This window comes from Pectinophora gossypiella, chromosome 10 (assembly GCF_024362695.1).
Source record: "Pectinophora gossypiella chromosome 10, ilPecGoss1.1, whole genome shotgun sequence".
Taxonomy (NCBI): Eukaryota; Metazoa; Arthropoda; class Insecta; order Lepidoptera; family Gelechiidae; genus Pectinophora; species Pectinophora gossypiella.
Window position 1 is genome coordinate 15292552 of NC_065413.1, and position 21929 is coordinate 15314480.

A 21929-nucleotide genomic window follows, 5' to 3' on the forward strand; every position below is an offset into this window, starting at 1 on the left:
CTACCACGGCGTAGCACATTATCACCAGTTAAAACTGAAAATATCTAGGTCGGTATTTACAATAAGTTGTATATTCTGAATGATTTATTAGCAATAACACGAGCAATTTGTGTTTATTGCTCTCATATTAACTTACTGATAGCAATGTGACAAAAATAACATCTTTTATGCATTTTAGATAACTTTAAGTACCACATCCGGAAATATATTTATTTTTATTTTTTTTTAAAGAACGTCTAGGGCCCTGTGCCGAGGTTTTTCTTGCAGCTTCTTTTCCCCGGCTATACAGGTTGTGAGAAGCTGCAGTAGTTTTAGGCGGATGAGACGTTCGTTATGTAAAAATTGACGATTCAAAGTGTAACTATGTTACCTACTGAATAAAGATGTTTTTGAATTTGAATTTGAATTGAATTTGAATTATAAATTAATGTGTGACATTGATCAAGTATTTGGTGCCTACTGTTGCAATACCTAGCTAACACAAAACATTAACACAAAACACAATCATTTTTGCATGCTGCTTTAAGCACAAAACACAATCATTTTTGCATGCTGCTTTAAGCAAAATGTGTAAAGTTATTATTTACTATCACTTATCTACCACATTTTATGCAATAATCGAATATTCTATTCTATCAAATATACATAGACACCCCGATACCGACCCCGCCGGCGTGGTCGACGATTTCCCTCAATCAGCGCTTATCGCTATCGACCCACTAGGGTCGATTAATTATCGCGAAAGCGCTTCCTATTTTGTCGGGCCAAGTAATTAATTCCATCTGCGGCAAATCTACAATAAGTCACGTCAAAAAAAAAAAAAAGAAAATAAAAGTATACATAGATACATTCATCAAAACATAGCATAACAGCCTCCATGGTCTAGTGGCTAGAACGTTAGGTTCACGATCTGGAGGTCCGGAATCGATTCTCGATGGGGACATTATCGAAATCACTTTGTAAGATTGTCCTTTTATGATAGTTCTGTTCCGAGAACGCATGACTTATATCATAATGTCACGGGTTTGATTCCCGACTCGGGCTATAAATGAGGAAGAAATGTTTGGGCTAGTAGCCCAGCTTCACTACCTTCCAAAATAATAATAATAATAATAATAAGAATCTTTATTTCGCACCACAACTCAACATAAGGAAAATATGAAATGTAACAGTATAAGTAGATGACAATAGTAAATATAAAACTATTAACTAAATGTTCAGTTGTGGCAGACTGGTGCCCGAGCTAGGCAGTGAGCCTGTGTTACAGGTCACCAGGCCTCCACTCCTGACCGCGTCGTGCAACACGGTTTAGTACACACAATTGATGACATTCGCATTTACAATGTGATAGATGTCCAACCATTTTAAAGTGCGAAAACAATATTATGGTAAGAAAATAAGAAATATACACTGTTTAAAAATAATAATAATAAGAAAATTAAATAAGTAAAAGAAAAAAAAAATATAAAAAGAAATGTATGAGTGTGTGTGAGTGTGAGTGTGAGTGTGAGTGTGTGTGTGTGTGTGTGTGTGTTTGTGTGCGTGTGCGATGCTGATAAGAAGCTGGGCAACCCTACGACAAACTAGGTCTTGGGATCGAAAACAAGGAGCCGTTAAAACACGGGAACATCATTTTTTCAGAGAATCAACTGTTTCAGCCTGCAATGCCTTACCCAAAAAAAGGACACAAGAGTTTTCAATGTCCCATCGGGAATAGAACCCGGACCTCCGGATCGCGAGCCTAACGATCTAACCACTAGATCACGGAGGCTATTCCTATGTTATTTAAAATATCCTAATTCAGGAGGTAACACGGTTGGTTACATTTTGAATAGAATATATTTGATAGAGTTTATAAATAGAAGACCTCAGGTTACTTCAATACAATTCTACAATTGCAATTGATGAATGAAATGAATGATAGGAGGTGAATTGCTGACGTACTGGCAGTGGATCGTGGCGGATGCGCGCGCGACGGATATTGTATGAACACCTTCCGATCCTCATACAGTATCGTTTGACTGGCTCAATGTACAGTCATGAGCAATATAATGTACCCACTTTAGGACTCTGTCGCACTAACATGTTTGACATTTAGTGAGACTTACAGTTCAATTTGTCAAAAAAGTTAATGTGACATGGTACCAAAGTGTATACATATTAATGCTCGTGATCGTACAAATAGGTAATAAATACTAACACGCTCCGACACAGCGTTGAAAGGCGAGAGTATAGAATCCCCTCTAGAGATTGAGGGGCGGCCTGTGCCTTTAGTGGGACGTCTACAGGTTATTTATGTTATGTTGAATCAGAATCATTTATTCAACGTAATTATCACAGATAAACTTGTTGAAGGTCAATGTAACATTTTTGAATTTACGTCATTTCGCAAGGTGTTATGGCTGAGGAGAAGAAATGACAAGAAACTGCAACAGCAACACCCCTTTTAAATCAATGAGGGTACATTGCAAGTTATTTAATAACTAGAGTTAGGTTAGGTTATTAATCTTATAATAAGCTTTTTATATACATCAGTTAAGCTTCACTTATTTGCTTTAAATATTGTTTCTTTCTTCTTCTTTCACACATATATAACATAAACAGCCTATATACGTCCCACTGCTGGGCACAGGCCTCCCCTCAATCAATCGGAGGGGGTATGGAGCGTACTCCACCACGCTACTCCAATGCGGGTTGGTGGAGGTGTTTTTACGGCTAATAGCCGGGACCAACGGCTTAACGTGCCCTCCGAAGCACGGAATCATCTTACTTTTTCGGACAATCAGGTGATTCAAGCCTGAAAAGTCCTTACCAAACAAAGGAAAGGCTCACAAAGTGATTTCGACAATGTCCCCATCGGGAATCGAACCTGGACCTCCAGATCGTGAGCCTAACGCTCTAACCACTAGACCACGGAGGCTGTCACATGAGCTTTAAATTTATTTTCTGACAAATTTAAAATATTATCTGGTATTTTATTGTAAAAACGTATACATAACCCCAAAAAAGATGACCATTGTTATGCCTGGTGTGTACTGACTTATCTTCTTTTATCGTGTGGGTTGTAAGGTGGAGTACCAACCTCAGCAATCCTGGTATGTAGGTTATTATTGAGCCGCCAAAAAAAAGACGTTTAGTAAAAAGTAACTGATTTGACTATCGTGTATCCTGTTTTTTTTTTTACTTTCGTGGATATTAGATTAGATCTGTACTTTATCTACTAAATTCTGTAATCTATTATCTGTTTGTGTACCTAGTAAATAAAAAACAAAAACATCTCGAAACCACGTGATATCGTTAACATTGAAACATGAATTCAAACTCGCAAAGTCGAATTCAGTGGTTTAGAACTTCAGTCGGGATTCGAACCTACGAAACTGTGACGTAACTCACGCGTTCCCCGAACAGAGCTATTAGAGTCTAAACGTGAAAAGTTTCTTCTCGTAAAGCCTTACTTGAGACTAATCAGCTCCAATTTTTTTTTGACTTGACACTACACATTTACCTGCCACAAAAATACCTTTGTGAGTCGATTAGCGATTGTCCGAAAGTAAGATGATCCGTGCTTCGGAAGGTAAGTTAAGCCGTTGGTCCCGGTTGCTACATACTGATGTAAGTATATAGTCGTTACATGAGCCATGTCAGAGGCCTTTGGCGGCTCAGTAATAACCCTGACACCAGGTTTGATGAGGTTGGTATTCCACCTCATAACCCACACGATAAGAAGAAAATATGGTTTATTGGTCCTGCTATTTTGAAGCTAATGTGTCGTTAGGTACACCCTAGTCACTCTGCGAATGTCACACGCTTCCATGACGCGTCATGATGACTCGAATTACAAAGGATGATGATTAGCAGCCGATGCCACATAGAAGATTTATCATCATCATCCCCCTAGCATTATCCCGTTTTTCACAGGGTCCGCTTACCTAACCTGAAGATTTGACAGGTTCGGTTTTTTACAGAAATAACTACCTATCTGACCTTCCAACCCGAGAAGGGGAAACTAGCCCAATACAGGTTAGGTCACATACCTCCGAAAATGCATTTCTCGGGAATATGGGTTTCCTCACGATGTTTTTTTTCACCGCTGAGCACTTGATAATCATTTATGATCCAAACATGAATTCAAAAATAAATTCGACAATCATTGGTTTAGGCCTGTGCTGGATTCGAGCTTGCGACCTCAACTGGGTTACCAGGTTTCCACGTGGAAGATTTATAAAAACAATAAAGTTAAGACTATCTCAGATCTCCGGTTCAAATCACGCATAGGCATACGTCATTATATCAATATTGGCGTAATTTATCGGATTTATCGATCAATATCAATTAAGCACCCCGTGTAGGTATGACGACATTAGTAAATAATAATCATTTTACTAGATAGTAATAGGTAAGTATGATATTTCATTGAAAAAATAATAAAATTATATTGTTATCTAACAAGTACACATGCAGTTAAAAAGGTAAATAAAACAGATTACGATAATTTATTATAATGATATATTTGTTAACTAAGGAACAATAAAAGAAGTCCTTCGGAATACTAATAAATTAGCATAATTTATAGTTTCCCTTCACAGCCTCATGATTCAAAAAAATATTACTTAACTTATAATTTACTATTAAAACTTAATATTAAATAAAATCTTTTTATTGCATTTAAAAACAATATCAAGTAGGTGTTTGGCATCCAAAACTGTGTTAACTCAACGAGCACAGCTTTCAGAAAAAGTGTTTTTTTTTCAATGTACTTATTTACCCTAAGCGAATTAAAAAAATAAACATCTCGTAAGTTGATGTTCCGAAAAAATTAAATAAACGTAGCTATTAAGCATGAAAAAAAATACAGAGATTATAAATTTTCCTAATTCAAATTTTAAATTTAATTAAATATTGCTTTAGAATCTGTATCTTACTAAAAAGAAAAATACTTGTAGTTTTTAAAAAAACCGCACCTTATTTTGAGCTCACACAATTTTGGATATATTGACGCTCTGCCTACCCCGATATACACATGTGTTTATGAATGTGTTTCTAAAAATATAGCTATGGGCTCTAGTTAACATGCACGTGAGTTTACTATCTAAATTCCTAAATCGAATCGGAATTACAACAGGAAATGGTCTACTAATTACATACGAAGTATACTTAATCATAATACTTATACGATCTTTTATTAATTTATGGCTAAAACCTACTTTAGTCATGGAGTGCTTTACATCTCTTTTTATTTCATTTAAGTTATGTATATTTATATATATACGCCTCTATTTTTAAATATAGTGAAACGTTATTTTTAAACTAATATTATGAATATTACAAAACAGGAAAACAAAATATAAAAATTACAATTTTAAACCTACATTTTGTACTTAGTGTTTCACAATTTGTAACAACAGAATTATTTTAATTGTTAAATGACTAGAATTTAAAACAACAATGAAATACCAGGAAATTGGAGATATTTTTCTTCTATTTTTACAATACTTATATTTAAATTGCAATTTTTAACGTTTCTTTCAAACGTGTATTATCACAAAATGCGTTCAATTCGGCTTGGCCTTTATAGGTATAACTTATAATAATTATGAATATACGTATTATTGTTTCAAAACAGTGAATATAATTGCATATAGGTATGATACTATTAAATATAATTACTTTTTATTTATTAAATAGGTTTTTATTTCATTTATTATCTAAGTCCTAAAACTAAAAGAGAAAATTTCAAAATATCGCAAATAAATTTTAGTTTTAGTATCTAAGTGACAGAAAATACGGTTTGAAATACGGCTTTAGGACGAACATTTTTAGTGCCTTTTCGAGTTTATTAGTTATTAGACCCATGTGGAAAAACATATATTCTGATAACTTTGCAACCACATGTCATTTGGTTGACCGATTATTTGATTACAACAGTTCACACAATTCACAAATTGTGATCAAATGGTTAACGGAAGCGGATATTAGGCGATTTGACATCTCCAACATTTATGGTGGCAAATCGGATTTGTATTGGTCGATAATGTGTATCAAATTTTCTAGTTAGTAAGTATATATCTGACTTTGGCCATTCAAATGTAAGGGGGTTTAAAAAGACCACATTGAAGAAAGAGAATAAAAATAAAAACAACAACAACAAAATAACAACAACATCTAAAAATACAAAATTGCTTTTTGCCATTTTCTGGCATTGCACATTTACTTTTATATGCGGAAATTAATGTCGAATTGCAAAATCCCTTTTAGATGAATTGTTTCGATGTTGATTTTCTAACCCTTCAGGTCTAAAAATAGCACTAATAATGTGCAATATTCCCCTTTTAAGGAGGCTTTCAGCACTGGAACGTATATTGGCTATTTATGTTATGTTTTAATGAGGAACTAACGAGAAAGTGCTAGTAAGAGTAAGGGAAAAGGCAAATATTAAGAGTTATTGAGGACAGAAGAGGCAAGATGATTGGACACTTAATAAGACACGGCGAATTTATTGAAAACAACATCATAGAAGGAAAGCTACAAGGAAAAAGAGGAAGGGGAAGACCAAGAAGAGCTTACATGGAATAGATCAAAGAGAAGGTGAACGTCGTGTCTTAGAAAGTGAAGGAATTGGCCTTTGATAGACAAGAATGGAGAATGCTACACCGACAAGAGCGTGGCTTTCAAATTAGTGATTATGATAATGATGTTACGTTTTATGTAGTTATAAATCATTAAAAGCCGGATATCTATTTAAACCGATTAAGTTTATAGGACCCTAATCCACTATTGATCATCACCGGTTGCATTAAAACAATAAAAATGTCTCTATCATAATTTATATTGTCGTTTTATGATGATGATAATGTGCATTTAAATATTATGATGCTAATATCTCCTATCTAGATATAGAAAGTTATCTGAATTGATATGTACCTATTTATTTACGATTGCAATAATTACTAATTTGTCTCAATATACTATCAAGTCATCGATGATAATAATAGATGTCTGGCTTTTTAATTGAAGGACGAACGTGATATGTGGTGAGCCGTATCGCCGTCTATAATCATGTTGGTCTAATAGAAAGCTCCGTGATGTGTGGGTACTTAGTTCATCTTGCGATAGTACCTCTGACAACTAGTTATTAGCTTATGTTATGTTTGTTGTTATATATATTTTTTTAGTTTCTATTGGTCAAGTTGCGTTTTTTGATCCGAAATTATTAAGCTACGGCTGCTTAATCTTTTTTGCACAAGTTATCATCGATATTTCTATAATGGCAACGCTGCGTTTAGCAGAAACTAAACGTATCAGCTAACATGTGCAAATGTTAACATGTGCAATTAAGATAGTGTGTGTGACCCGAGCTTTACGTAGTTTAAAAATGCAACAGACAATTTTCTTAAAACAAATATATAATACATATATGTGACGCCTAAATAATCACTATCACATACTTAAAACCTAATATTGATAGTATCAAGGCGTCTTTTACAAAAAAAGAAAAATACTCCATAACGTCATCTACCTTTGAGGTAGACTATTGAGCATAGGTATACCTATTTGAAAATGCTTCAAGTTTATTAAAAGTATAGCTTTCCTAACTATCTCACTAATATTTTTCATTGTACTTAAATTAAAAACCCTATCTGAATACACTTAAACAAATAATAATTAACTGTTGTTTTTTAAATCCAGCTAGCTATCTACAATACACCTCCTTAGTGTTATCCCGTTTTTACAGGGTTCACTTACCTAACCTGAAGATTTGAATCTGTTTTTTTTTAAAGAGGCAACTACTCCGATTTTCCAACTCGGGAAGGGAAAACCAGCTACAGGTTAGGTTGTGACATACCTCTGTCGCATTTATCGGGAATATGGGAACGTCACAAACAAATATACATATATAGTTTTCAACAATGATATAACAAATAGGGTTCATTGGATACCCTAAAAAAATTACGTCACTTATTGTCATTTACCATGTGCCACAAAAATGTTCACTTAAAGAACAGAAATCAGAATTATTCTGATTTTTGGTTTCTTATTTGCCAAGTACCACAATCAGGTTCACTTAAAGAACAGGGGGGTTAAATACTCCACATCGAAGCAATTCATCTAAAAAAGTAATATTGTAATTTGACATTTATTTGCATGACGCACTTACTTTTATCTGCGCAAATGTCAAATTGCAATATTGCTTATTTAGAGGAATTGCTTCGATTTGGCTTTTTTAACCCCCCCAGAAATCAAAATGATTCTTGATTTCTTATTTAACAAGTGCACAATCATTTTCACTTAAAGAACACCAACTTAAATATGTGGCAGTTGCCACAAAAACCAAGCACTCTTTCCGGAACCGATTAAAATAGACAACTAATATTTGGCAGCACATCTGTAAACGGTTCAACTGTGACATTTTGGTCTGACGTTTTGAAAAACAGAAAAGAAAACCATTACTCATTAAAAAAACAGACAAAAAAACTAAATACAGGGTGTTAGTGACATAATATAGCGAACGAATTTCCTGTCGGAAATTCCACTTGATATCAACTCAGAAAGACCACGTTAAGTTGTACTAACAAAAAGCTCGGTGAGGTGTAGGTACTTAGTTCATCTTGCGATGATTGTACCTGTGACTACGCCAATTAGGATAGTCATAACCTTATGTTATCAACTCAGAATAATGGGCTATGAATCATCCCCGACAAATGTAGTTACGGTGTCACTAACACCCTGTTTATCAAGATCAACAAATGCCTCAAAGCATTGCAATTATCCTCCAACGAAACTCTTCAATTCAAGAGCTTAGGGCACTCCGCCGTCCAGATCCCCGTGATAATCTTTTTCTTCGCGTTGGTGATGAGACACTTGCCTTTCTTCGCGTAGTAGTAGAGATTCGATGCAAGGCCGTTGATGGTAGACACGAGGAGCGTCAGCAGACCAGGAGTGACGATACTGGAGCCAGAAGCAACGGACCGGTAGACCACACGGTTGACAGGTTGCAAGCTCCTGTAGTTGAACATGCCGCCAACGTCCACTTTGCTGAACTGTTTGTACTGCGGATGAAGGTTGAGGGTCAGATAGGTGGACTTAGAGCACTTAAAAAGACAAAAAACCTATAATGATAGCAGAACAGACATATAGTACATTGCTAAGCGCGAAAGAGATGAGAGATGTCAGTTTGTAGAAAAACAAAAGAGAATCATTCGTTAAGTTATAAAAGATCTGCCTCGGACGAGGTTCCAGCTCTTAAGGGATTTTTATCTTTGTGAGTTTTCATAAAAGGAAGGCAACTTTCTTAGTAATATAGTATTATTACAGTTCATTCAGCTTCAGGGAGAGTCCTAGAAATTGATGAAGTAAACGCGAACTTCTGATAAGGTTATATCCTGATTTTCTTTAATATTGAAATTGTTACCTATTCCGTAACCAAGGTTAAATCGCAAGATGAAAATAAAGTGACGTCGCGCGTCGAAGCGATTTTCAAGTTTGAAGATTTTAGAGAATTCAAAAGTTGGTGATTGTAATATCGGCGCGCGTGTATGAAATGATTGATGAATGTTGTGGAAAGTAGAGAAGTATTTTAGAATCGAAGTAAATAAATGGAACTCCTGTGGGGACATACGCGTAAAATGCTTATGTGTGTGCTCTTAAAGCAGTTATTATACTAATCAGAAATCAGTCGCTCGAGATCGTGGTTGCCATGGTCAGCCCACCAATTTGCAATTAGACCACATGATCCTGATCGTGGAGCCTATGTTGACGCATCAGGTAGGATGTATTGGCAAATGTAATAACCGCTTATATCTGACTTAGATGTATTTGGTATTTGGTTCTGTATCATAATGCCCGTAGATGGTGATCAGGCAAAGTATCTTCAGTAGTATGAGGCCTATGATAAAGATGATAACGCTGCTTTTTCTGTAATATAAATAAACACCACGTCAATCGCTCACCTGATTATCAGAGATGTGAAGCGGTTGGTCCATTACGATCCAAGTTACCGCTTCCTGGCATTGAGGGGTCGTCAAGGAGCCGTGATACGTGTAGTAAGATTGAGGGTTCGGACTCAGAAGACGACTGTGGACAAAGCAATTTTTGTAATTTTTCTAATGTGGAACTTTCCCTCGCTTCATAATCGCACCTGCCAAATCCGAACGGGATAAATACTTTATAGCTTACAATAAAGAATAATGCTGTGTATAGAACGGTAACTCTTCGCCCCGCACCAATTCGTATCGGGCGCTAACCTCACCCCCTCTGGGCCGTGAGCTGCTAAAGAGTAAGAGGGAGAGCGCGTACAGTCTCTCTCGCTCTTACGCGTTAGACTAAGGTAAGAATAAGGTTTTTGTGTGGTAGTCTTCTTGGAGAAATACGGATCATAGTCGCATCGCGTGTCATCATCAGCCCATTAACGTCCCCACTGCTGGGGCACGGGCCTCCCCTATGGATGGATAGGGAGATCGGGGCTTAAACCATCACGTGGGCCCATTGATGGTTATTAACGACTGCTAATGCAGCTGGGACCAACGGCTTAACGTGCCTTCCGAAGCACGGAGGAGCTCGAAATGAAAACTTTTTTTTGTGGTCACCCATCATATGACCGGCGAAAGTTGCTTAACTTCAACAATTGCAGACCGAGCGCGTTTACCGCTGCGCCACAGAGCTCCTTCTGAATCGCGTGTAAATACATTAAATTTTTCTCGAGATTAAAACCCTGAACCTTCCATTGATTGGATTGAGGCGTGGCGAATTTATTTTGATTTTATATGAGAATAGGTACCTATACCACTTAATCAGAGAACACATAAAATCGATTTTTCTTTCTACCGTGTCTATTTATTTCAAAATCGACTTTCTTATCAAGAAGGTATTCCGAGTCATCACAACATTCCACATTTATTAAGTAAAAACTAAATAAATAAATAAGTCTGAGAGAACAGCCTCCGTGGCACACCCCGGTCACTTCATACAAACAATCTCATTTTACACAGATATTACACATTGACGTTATCGTACACGCGCATCTGTGTGTGTGACGTCTGACACCATACGATTCAAGTCTAAACTGTGTTAGAGGGGGGGTGAGGTAAACCTAGCTCAGACGCTGGCGGGGAGCGGAGAGTTGCCGTTCTATACGTAGTATTATTCTTTATTCTATGCCCGTGGTCTAGAGGTTAGAGCGATAAGCTCACGATCTGGAGGTCCGAGTTCCCGATGGGAACATTGTCGAAAGCACTTTGTGAGACTGTCCTTTGTTTGATAAGGAATTTCCAAGCTTGAATCACCTGGTTGTCCGAAATAATAAGACGATTCCGTGCTTCGGAGTGCAAGTTAAGCCGTTGGTCCCGGCTATTAGCCGTAAAAGTACCTCCCCCAACCTGTAGTGGACCACTGCGATGGAATATGCTCCATAACCCCACCGGTTGATTGAGGGGAGGCTTATGCTTGAGCAGTGGGACGTATATTGGCTGTTTATGTTATATTATTTAAATCTGAGAAATTCTCACGTTTTACTTCAATGTATTCCGAATATGGTTGCAAATCTATCAATATTTGTTTCAATAAACATATTTTTCTCAGCATTTTTATTGTCACCAACCCGCAGTGGAGTAGAGTGGAGTGAAGTTGCCGGTTAATGAGGACCTAATTGTTCGCCATATTAGAAAGAACTCTCCTCTGTCGGATTTTACTACATGCCCGAGAAGAGCAGCTGAACGTGTTCTGTTTTCTATCCGCTTCCAGTCCAACATAGAAGCTTTAACAATAGTTACTATAGCTACTCAACCGACACAAATACATCCTGTGTTTATCTGTCTCCATACTCATTCAAGATTACTTGTGATTCGTTCCACTATTGTCCCGTGGCCCTTAGGTTTAATGTCAAGGGCGTGATTGGGCAGATAATGGTCCTAATTCCAATACACACCATCTTATTTTATTTTAAGTTATACCTGTCATTTTTTTATCCCCCAAAAGGGAAATCGACAGGCGTAAAATTTATGGATCATCGTAAAATTTATTGCATCCACGGCACACGTGGATGTGCCGTGGATGCAAGTTGCCTTTGGATTTGAATCACATTAAAATTCACAATCTTTATTCAGTAGGTGGTACTTTGAACGTAATTTTTTTACATAACGAACATCTAACGAACATCTCGCCTAAAACTACTGCAGCTTCATAGCTGGGGCAGAGAAGATGTAAGAAATACGTCGGCACAGGGCCCTAGTCGTTCTTTAGTAATTTGGCAGCCTAATATCAGTTCCCAGACAGTTAATCCCATTCATGTCTTCTAAATAATCACTAACATTATAACAACCGTTTTTACAAAGTTTCTGTTTAATACTGTCTTAAAATTGTTTAAAGGTAAATTTTGAATATATCTGACTCGGATTCATCATCATCATCTCAGGTCTTCGTTTTTGAAGCGGGAGCTTTGCAGGTTATTTCATGCACTGTATAGTGATATAGCGCGGATCCCAAACAAGGATAAAAGCAGAAGAATATTTTTTCTCTTTTTAGTCAAGGTTTCCAAAACTCATCTCTGTTATCCTCAGGGTTGGCTAAAATTATCTGAAGATTTGGCAGAAGAAGCGACTGTCAATATGACTTTCCAACCTGAAGGAAAAGCAGCCCAATCCAGGTTACGAAGGCGGTTATCAAACGACACGGTTGGCGGTGTAGCAGTCGGCAAAGCAGAATTGACTTACATTTAAACCGTCGATTCCCGCCTCACGCGGTCGACCGCATCGTGTGATAAACGCCCAAGTTTCCACAAATAAACACACTTACCTAAGATCAATAAACGAAGCATCATGAGGGTTCTCATTCCTGTCAACCAGGCTTGGCACATCAGGCATGATCTGCTTTAAGGCATCTTCATTCTCCGGTCCCGTGTGTAACTCGCACATTACACCAATGACAGTCAATCCATCGTCTCTGGACAAAGCCTCTTCTAAGGTGAGTCCTGTCTTTATATGCACCATGTGGATCTCCAGAGGATACCTTGGAAAAGAGGTTGGAGGTTACAAGAGAAGAGTATCTCCGTAGACTCACGAAAAATATTTATGATGCGGGTGTAAGTGGTAGAGTTGGATGAGATCCAGAACGTTTTAAAGAAACGCCAGGTTAAGAGTACTTTAGCATGCAAGAAGTCTTTGATGAGAGTGGAGGAAGCGAGGATGGAGTGTCAGGATCGGAATATAATAGGCGTAATCTTATGTGTGTATGTGGGAAGATTTTCAGTCTTTTTGTGTCAATGGCATGGCATTATGACATGATTTTGCCCTATTTGCCTGACTACGAATGAATCTAATCATTGTACAAAATTTCAACAATCGAGCCCCGATGGTTGAGACTGTCATTGTCGTCATCATCATATACCTCACGTTTGTTTGTTTCAGAAAAATGACTATTAATGTGGCGAAGAGATTGTCGTGAGAGAGTGGTCTGGACTGTATGCTGGTAATATTGTCACCTAGTTGGCATATTCAGGACCGACTTCTTACCGTGCCCAGCAAAGCACGGATCAACTAACTTTCTGACAATCAGGTGGTCAGTCTACAGTGTCCTAACCAAACTAGGGATCACAAAGTGATTTTTGTGATATGTTGCTACCGGAATTTGAATCCGGGACCGCTGGATTGTGAGTCCAACGCTCAACCACTGGACCAAAGAGGCCGTTGGGTTAGAGGTGAGTTGAGTATCAGATATCATAAGTATATGCTAGTCAGTCGGTGCGTGCCTCGGTGTATGGGTCGATATAGTCAGTCGGTGAATGGGGCGATATAATCAGTCGGTGTATGGGTCGATATAGTCAGTTGGTGTATGGGTCGATATAGTCAGTCGGTGTATGGGGCGATATAGTCAGTTGGTGTATGGGTCGATATAGTCAGTCGGTGTATAGGCACTCACTTCATGCCATCGATGGCGTGTTCGGAGAGCCAGTGCAGGTGGAACTGCAGAAACGTGTAGTTGCCACGCAGGGGCCCACCAGACAACGTGGGCGCGGGAGTCCCAATCACGTTGCTCCATTTCACTACGGAACACAAATTGATATAAATGGTCAAGGTCAAGAAGATTTGGTTGAAAAAAAATATCTTCTTCAAGCAAGAAGGAGAAGAAAGGCGGAGAAGGGGGATTGTTCCTTTTCTTTAGGTTAGTTTAGAATTTGTTTAAATTATGGTTTGAGAATTTGGATCTGTCGAAGTTAGTGTGAATAATGCTAGGGAGATGATGATCTTCTTCTATCGTATGGCTTGTGAGGTGTATTACCAACCACACCAGCCGGTGTCAGGGTTATTATTGAGCCGGTAGAGCCACGAAGATGATGACCAGGAGCCTTATTTTATCGGTCGCCTTCAACTCGCTTGTCTCATATATTTTCGACGTAAGGGTTGAGGATGTCGGTCATTGACCTCAAACAGAAGAACTTACGTGTGTGCCCGTTGTTGGTGGCCTCGACATGTACGTTGGAGTACCCTCGGAACTGCAGCGGGCCTCGGATGTGTGCTCCGTGCTTGTCCACCAGCGCATCTTGGGTCATGATGTTGATTGGAGATTGTTGTGTCCCGCTCCGACACACGCCTGGCCATTGGGTCTCGTCTGTGAGGGTTTTGGGAGGTTAGCTTTGAAGGATCCGACCGTTATAGTAAATCCACGTTAGAACCTTTTTGAAATATCACATTCTAGGGGGTTAAAATGGCCACATCGAAGCAATTCATCTAAGAAAGCAATATTGCTATTTGACATTTGTTTGCGTTGCGCACTTACTCTTATTTTATTTTATTTTTATTTTTTATTTATTTGGCTCACAAAACAGGTTGGGATTACAACACTAAAAATAGGTACAAAAAAAGAATCTTTTGAACTAGATCCCAGCCCAAGACATGTGTGCTCAGCGTAGCCAAATGTTACGAAGCTTGTACGGTATGTTTGTTGCGGCATCTAGTTTTACAAAATACATAAAACGTAAATGTACCAGGTGCATTACCTGTTGCATTACACAAACAATGCATCAATAAATATGAACATGAGGTACATTTCAAAACTTAGGATATATGCGCAAATGTCAAAGTGATCAGCCTGTAATGTCCTAACCAAACTAGGGATGACCGGGTTTCGGTACCCACCGAGATTCGAACCCAGGACCGTGATAATAATGTAACATTATATAAAATAAGATACTCACAATCATATGACCATTGCGCTCCCTGTGCTAAACCTGAAACAAATAAAAAAATGTTTATCTATTCCTCTCTCGGGTGAATTCTGAGGTCAATGACCAACCTCATCAACCGTGTCAGAGCAGCCGAAAAGTCCACCTATTAGTAAGTGTGTTGTAAAACAGTTTTGGAACTAATCTAAACTGTGTGTGTGTTCTTTAAGAAAATAATTATTTGAATTAGGTATCAAATATATATCACTTCAAAATTTTCACTTATAAAATAAACAACTATTTACGTTTTTAATAATTTTCATTTTCGTACCTTTTGAACACGCCAAATATACCATCCCAACAAAGTGACAAGGTTATTGTATTGTTTTTAGATAGACACTTGTTGATAGATTTAATTATTGAAAGAGTTATTATTAGTGGACAGTCATTGGATGGGTAACCGTTTATTAGGAGTTTACAATTATTGTAGAACATTTTTCTGTGAGATGATTTAGTATTAGTAGTACGATCTGTAGCGGACCCAACTAGTTGGCCACCTAGTTCCGCTCACATGCAACAGATGGCGCCACATTTAATAATGCAGTCTTCAAGCGGTCGTGAAACGCGGTATCGAAGTTTACATAGCAAGACGCATATACATATACAACTTCCAACACAACACTGTTGGATCGTCGATCCCTAGTCACACTACTAACTTGTGGCTAGCGGGGTACTATGCTCAGTTCGGTACCCCGAAAACATCCTTTGGCGGCAGCACACCCTCGCCGCCAAATAATATAATATAGTATAATTATATAATTTGTGTATTTCCCATAAAATGTACCTAGGTAAGTATTTTCTTAGGTTCGAATCCCAACATGGGCCTTATTATTATGAAAGAGAAAAATAACGTGAGGAAATTCACATAGGTACCTGAGAAATGCGTTTCGGAGGTATATGACCTAACTTGTATTGGGCTAGATTTCCCTTCGCGGGTTGGAAGGTCAGACAGGCATTCGCTTCTGTAAAAATCCGGACCTGTCAAATCTTCAGGTTAGGAAAACGGACCCTGTGGAAACGGGATAACGCTGCGGAAATGACGACCATTTTATTAAAAGTTCTTAATAAGATTTGACCCACTTTCCAAGCGTTTTCGCAATTCACTAATTGATCATTAGGAGGGATCTTCGCTCGATCAGGGCGAATGAATCACTCGAAAAGACTTTAGAATATACAAGTTTAGCCTTATTTTTTACTTTTTTTGTATTTTTTTTATTATGTTGAATCTATTAAATTAAATCTTTGTTAATTAGATCGATCTCAAACCTAATAGCAAAACTATATATATATATAAATAACTATATATAAATATAGTAACAAGTCGTTAGTAGCTGTTGTAATTTCATATAAAAAAGTAATATTGCAATTTGACATTTGCGCAATATAAAAGTAAGTGCGCAATATCAACAATAAATGTCAAATAGTAATATTTCTTTTTAGATGAATTGATCTAATGTGGCCCCTGTGTTGGTTAATGTGCCTTCTGAAGCCCAGGTCATCTTACTATCGGACAATCGGGCGATCAGCCTGCAAATTAGGGATCACAAAGTGGTTTCCATGACATGATGTTTTCTTATACTGAAAACGGAAATTAAAGAAAACGAAACGTAGGCGTAGAGTTTCTTTTTTGACGTGAGTATATTTAAGATTTGCCATTAACTACTTGGCCGGATAAATGGGAAGCGCTGAGGGCTCTCACCCGGTACAAAATTTAAGACAACAGGCCTGAGGGTGCCCAGTTGCGTGCGATTCTCGGCTCAGGGCGTCGTCTACGAGGATAATATTTGATAGATTTAATCGACCCTAGTGGGTCGATAGCGATAAGCGCTAATGGGGGAATCGTCACAAATGGGGAGCGCTGAGCTCTCTCCCGGTATAAAAAGACAACAGGTTTGAGGTATCGTAGCGGGAATCTACGTTCGGGAACTCGCTGTAAACGATAGTTCCTTATCTTCTCTTGTGTGAGTTGTGAGGTGGAGTACCAACCTCATCAACCCTGGTGACAGGGTTACTATTGCGCCGCTAAAGGCCCCTGACATGACTCATGTAACGACTAGTTACTTATATCAGTAACAAAGTAATTTTTGTGATATTTTCCCACTGGGATTCAAACCCCAATTCCTTAAAACAAGGATGAAATATTTCACTTTTTTCTATTTGGCCATGAAAATATTCCACCGAGGTAGGCATGTCATGGATATATATCACTTTTGTATACAAAATACGAGATAATGTCTGTCTCTTTGACTGCTCTCTCAACTGATTTCTTTTTGTATATTTACATTCGTTTACGAAGAGATGTTAGGCAATACATCTACGTAATAGTCGTAAGATATTTTACTACTTACATTATATTATACTTTTGATAAATGTTTGTATAAATAATTATCATCTAATAAACACAAATGTCATTTCTAATTGTGACAGGGTCTTGAATTGTTAATTATGATGTTTTCACGAATATTAATGTTTGTATTTTGATTTTGAGTATGCTCCATACCCCCTCCGGTTGATTGAGGGGAGGCCTGTGCCCAGCAGTGGGACGTATATAGGCAGTTTATGTTATGTTATGGATTTGTGAAATAAAGACTTCAAATATAATTTAAATATAAATTCTGACAGTTACGTTAGAGCAAAACCACATAACTAATATGCACCTTTTTGAAAAGTCCCTGTTGGATGTGATGTTTGTTAACAAAACTTAAAAATCAAAAAATCAAAATCAAAAGAGATTTATTGTAATTGTACAGTACAAAAAATATGTCATAGGTACATTATAAGAAAGAAAAAATACAGTTCTTAGGTACAGTTTAACCCAAACAGTTTACAGTTTAGTTTCTATCCAGGTAAAAACTTGTTGGCTCCATTTTTACCCGGATTGATAGTAAGTGTCTACTGCAACGTTTTGTTAACAAATATGACATCCAAATGTGATTTTTCAAAAAGGTTCTTCCTATAAGACATTAATATTCATCAATAGTTTCATACATAATGTATTTAATGTGGAGGAAGCAAGAGAAGTATGTCAGGATTGAAGCAAATGGAATTACATAGTCTCTGCTCACCCCAGTGGGAAATAGGCGTGAGTTTATGTATGTATGTAGAGTCATACACGCACGTTCAGAGTAGATCGTACTTAACCTTTTCAAAGGACACAATACAATACAAAAACGCTTTCAACATCTCCAATTTGGTCGATGTACGTCCTTCTAGGTCTTCCTCTGCCAGTCTACCAACAACCTTCACCTTATATGCCATTTTCGTAATCCTATAATCCTTCACCAGTATAAAAAAAGCTTTCATCATCATCATCATCACTAATTTAAGAGCCACGCTCTTGTCGGTGTAGCATTCTCCGTGCGACTAAAAAAGGTATTTAATGTGACTTAGAAAATGTCTACATACATACGTAAACTCACGCCCGTAATCCCTGGGGTGGCCAGCGCCACAAATAATCAAAGACAACTTGCAGCCACTCTTGATACGATGTCCTAAGCTGGATATGATGGACCTTATAGTGACAAGGGATTCAGCCTATCGCCCATAACCATCATCCATCCATTCATTGTCCATCATCTTAGAAGCATCATTAGACATGCCCGAAAACTTTATTTTCTATCCCATTCCAGAGTAGAAGTTTTAATGTGCCGTTTGAAATATTTATTAAGGTCTTTTGTATTGAAGTAGGTACTCTGCTGAACAAAGAGAAAAGTTTCGAACTGGTTGTAAGCGATAGGAACCAAAACAGACTCTTGACTTTCAATATCTAATCTAATCTATCCTACAAGATCCCACTGCTGGGCAAAGGTCTCCCCTTCCTCTTTCCATTTTTCGCGGTCCTGAGCGTATTCCGGCCAGTCCCGACTTTCAATAACGTTGTCATACAGTGAAAACCTCGTAAGCGCATTTTTGCAGGATCACATTCAGACGTGAAGACGTGAGACCCTTGATAGAACGCTTGCCTCTCACTTGAGGTCGCAGGTTCGAATCCAGCACAGGCCTAAACCAATGATTGTCGAATTTGATTTCGAATTCATGTTTGGATCATAAATGATTATCACGTGCTCAGCGGTGAAGGAAAATATCGTGAGGAAACCCACAATCCCGAGAAATGCATTTTCGGATGTGACCGACTGTATTGGGCTGGTTTTCCCTTCGCGGGTTAGGTCAGACAGGCAGTCGCTTTTGTAAAAAACCGGACCTGTCAAATCTTCAGGATAGTTAAGCGGACTCTGTGAAGAATGGGATAATGCTAGGTGACGTTTGTTAACTAAACCTCGAAATGGACAGGCGTTCAGTTCAGGTAAAAAATTGTGATTTCATTATTTATCTGAAATGAAATTAATTTAAAGAAATCGAGGATTTCTTGAAGAAAATCAACTGATTGTGCTTTTGAAAATATGCGGTTACGAATTTTTTACTTTGAGGCGATAAGGTGTGACGAACCTACATTGAAAAATCAATGAGTTTTGATTTTGGATCTGAGTATCCACTGAACATAGTACCTATCTACATTTATACCTGTATATTGTAAGTTTTCATTCCTGGCCAGCTATAAAACGAATTTTTAATTCACCATTTAATCAATTAAGAACACCAAAAGATCGGTCTAGTTACCACGACTACCTATTCTTAAAAAATGTTTAAAAAACTTAATACTCACCTATAATACTGGCGATAATAACAAAAGAATTCATCCTGATTTTTGTTAACACTTTAAAAGAAACTTAAATTAAAAAGGAACTTTTTATTTTATTTAAATTTAAACTAATTTTACTTATTAATATAATAAGTAATATAATTAGTTTTATATTTATTATCACACGTGCATGTCAATAACTAGGCCTTCTGTTTAGTTATGCCGTTGTCACTGGTGACTTTTTAATTTATATATGCATTTTTATCTTTTTTATTATATTTCCGTTATCTGGTTGCGGCTGCGTCCCGCGCGGCTCTAATGGCGCTACTAGCGAGCCTGATACGTCCATTAACGTGATAAAAGGAAGTAACACACACTGTCAAGTAAAATTTTTGAAATATATTTTTAGGAGCTATTTTTTGGGAGCTGAGTACTGCGGGGCAGAAGGCAAGAGGGAACCCACCGCTCTATTTTTTCCTAAAAAAAGTAGCATGGAGGATGCTACACCGATAAGAGCGTGGGTCTTAAACTAGTGATGAGGAGCTAACATGATGGATTTGTCTATGTGCCGTTGTGACGTATTGACGCCGTCAGGTCTGCGTTTTTTATCATCAGGCATCTGATGATCTGAGCGTACATTAACATAATAGCCAGAATAAATTTCTCTAACTTGATGGACTATTTACAGTTCATCTATTTTCACAATGTCCCTTGGTAATCTAAGTATTTCCGAATAGGCTAGTTTCCAACTTGGCAAATCAGTTAGGTACTTACAAACGTCAAAACACGAAATGACTATCGAATTTGTATGAAAAACCACACTGTGACGTCATAGAAAAACGAGATAAAATGTCGGACTTATAAGTTTAATAGTAATAATAGTCTTATCTTATCTTATCTAGCCTAAAGTGTCCCACTGCTGGGCAAAGGCCTCCCTCCATTTCTTCCAGGACTCTCTCTCCAGTGCTTCCTCCGGCCAGCCTTCCAGGAAAGCATCCAAGTCGTCGCGCCATCTCCGCCTCGGTCTGCCACGCCTGCGTCTGTCTCTATTCGGAGACCATTCTGTGGTGATCTTAGCCCACAGGTCGTTAGGCATCCGACAGACGTGACCTGCCCAATCCCACTTCAACCTGGCGCCTGCGTGGACCACATCCGCAATAATAGTACCTACTCGTAGTAGTAGTTTAATAGTTTAGTTTTGGGATACTTGGAAAGACATGGGGGAGGCCTTTGCCCAGCAGTGGGATCATAGAGACTAAAAATAACAATAAAAAAAAAATAATAATAAAAAAGTTTATTTAGGTAAAATCTACGACACATGTATATACATTTACAACATTAAAATATACACACATTACATTACATAATAATAATAATAAGTTTAATAGAAAAAAGAAAACCTTTTTCGTTAGTTTTAGATTTTTTCATAATTTATCTTGAACTAGACACGACCCCATTCAAACGAATGGTAATTTCCGTTTTCATCAATTATTAGATTACCTTTTTAGCACGTTCATAGAATAAACAATAAGGAGTTATTAAAACACATAATAACGGTTTCTTACAGCGTTTATCCCTGCTTTAAACGCGGTAAGAACCTGTTATTATGTGTTTTAATTACGTTAATAACCGCGTAAACTTAAAACAATGAATAAGGAGTTATGGCGAAAGCAAACTGTTAAACAGTAAGGGAGTGAGGGCGAACTGTTCGTCTTGCTCGCACGTGTAGAAGCGGCACACGGTAAGCGGAATCCGGGTTGGGTGCTCTGTTCGCTGTTCTATTAGCCCGTGTGTCCCCTACGAACTTGTGAAGAGCGTCGCGCGCACGTCACCTAGTTTTCTAAATCTCTGGAAGTGGGTAGGTGTGTGTCTGTGACCCATGCATTTTAAAGCACCCAGCCGACCTCGGGGATGCTGTTTCGCTCTTCACACCTTCTGATGAGGCGCGAGGGTTATTTATTATGTAAGGAGGGAAATGTGTGGGAGGAATTTTTAATTTCCTCAAATTGAGGACGTTTTAAGAAACGGCCATTGTCAAGAGTACTTACTCAAATCAACGTGCGTGTATGTTAACGGCCA

General features: G+C 37.8%; 1 protein-coding gene across 1 annotated transcript; it reads right to left on the reverse strand.

The window, feature by feature from the left end:
• Nucleotides 1–4487: 4487 nt before the first annotated feature.
• Nucleotides 4488–20164, reverse strand: LOC126369990 (putative carbonic anhydrase 5). The gene is made up of 7 exons (XM_050014609.1): nucleotides 19875–20164; nucleotides 15185–15217; nucleotides 14431–14598; nucleotides 13909–14032; nucleotides 12787–12999; nucleotides 9948–10071; nucleotides 4488–9047 (listed from the first exon to the last, which is right to left on the reverse strand). Exons 1-7 carry the CDS (start codon nucleotides 19906–19908, stop codon nucleotides 8784–8786), a joined length of 960 nt encoding a protein of 319 aa, XP_049870566.1. The 5' UTR covers nucleotides 19909–20164; the 3' UTR covers nucleotides 4488–8783.
• Between the last annotated feature and the right edge of the window lie 1765 nt (nucleotides 20165–21929).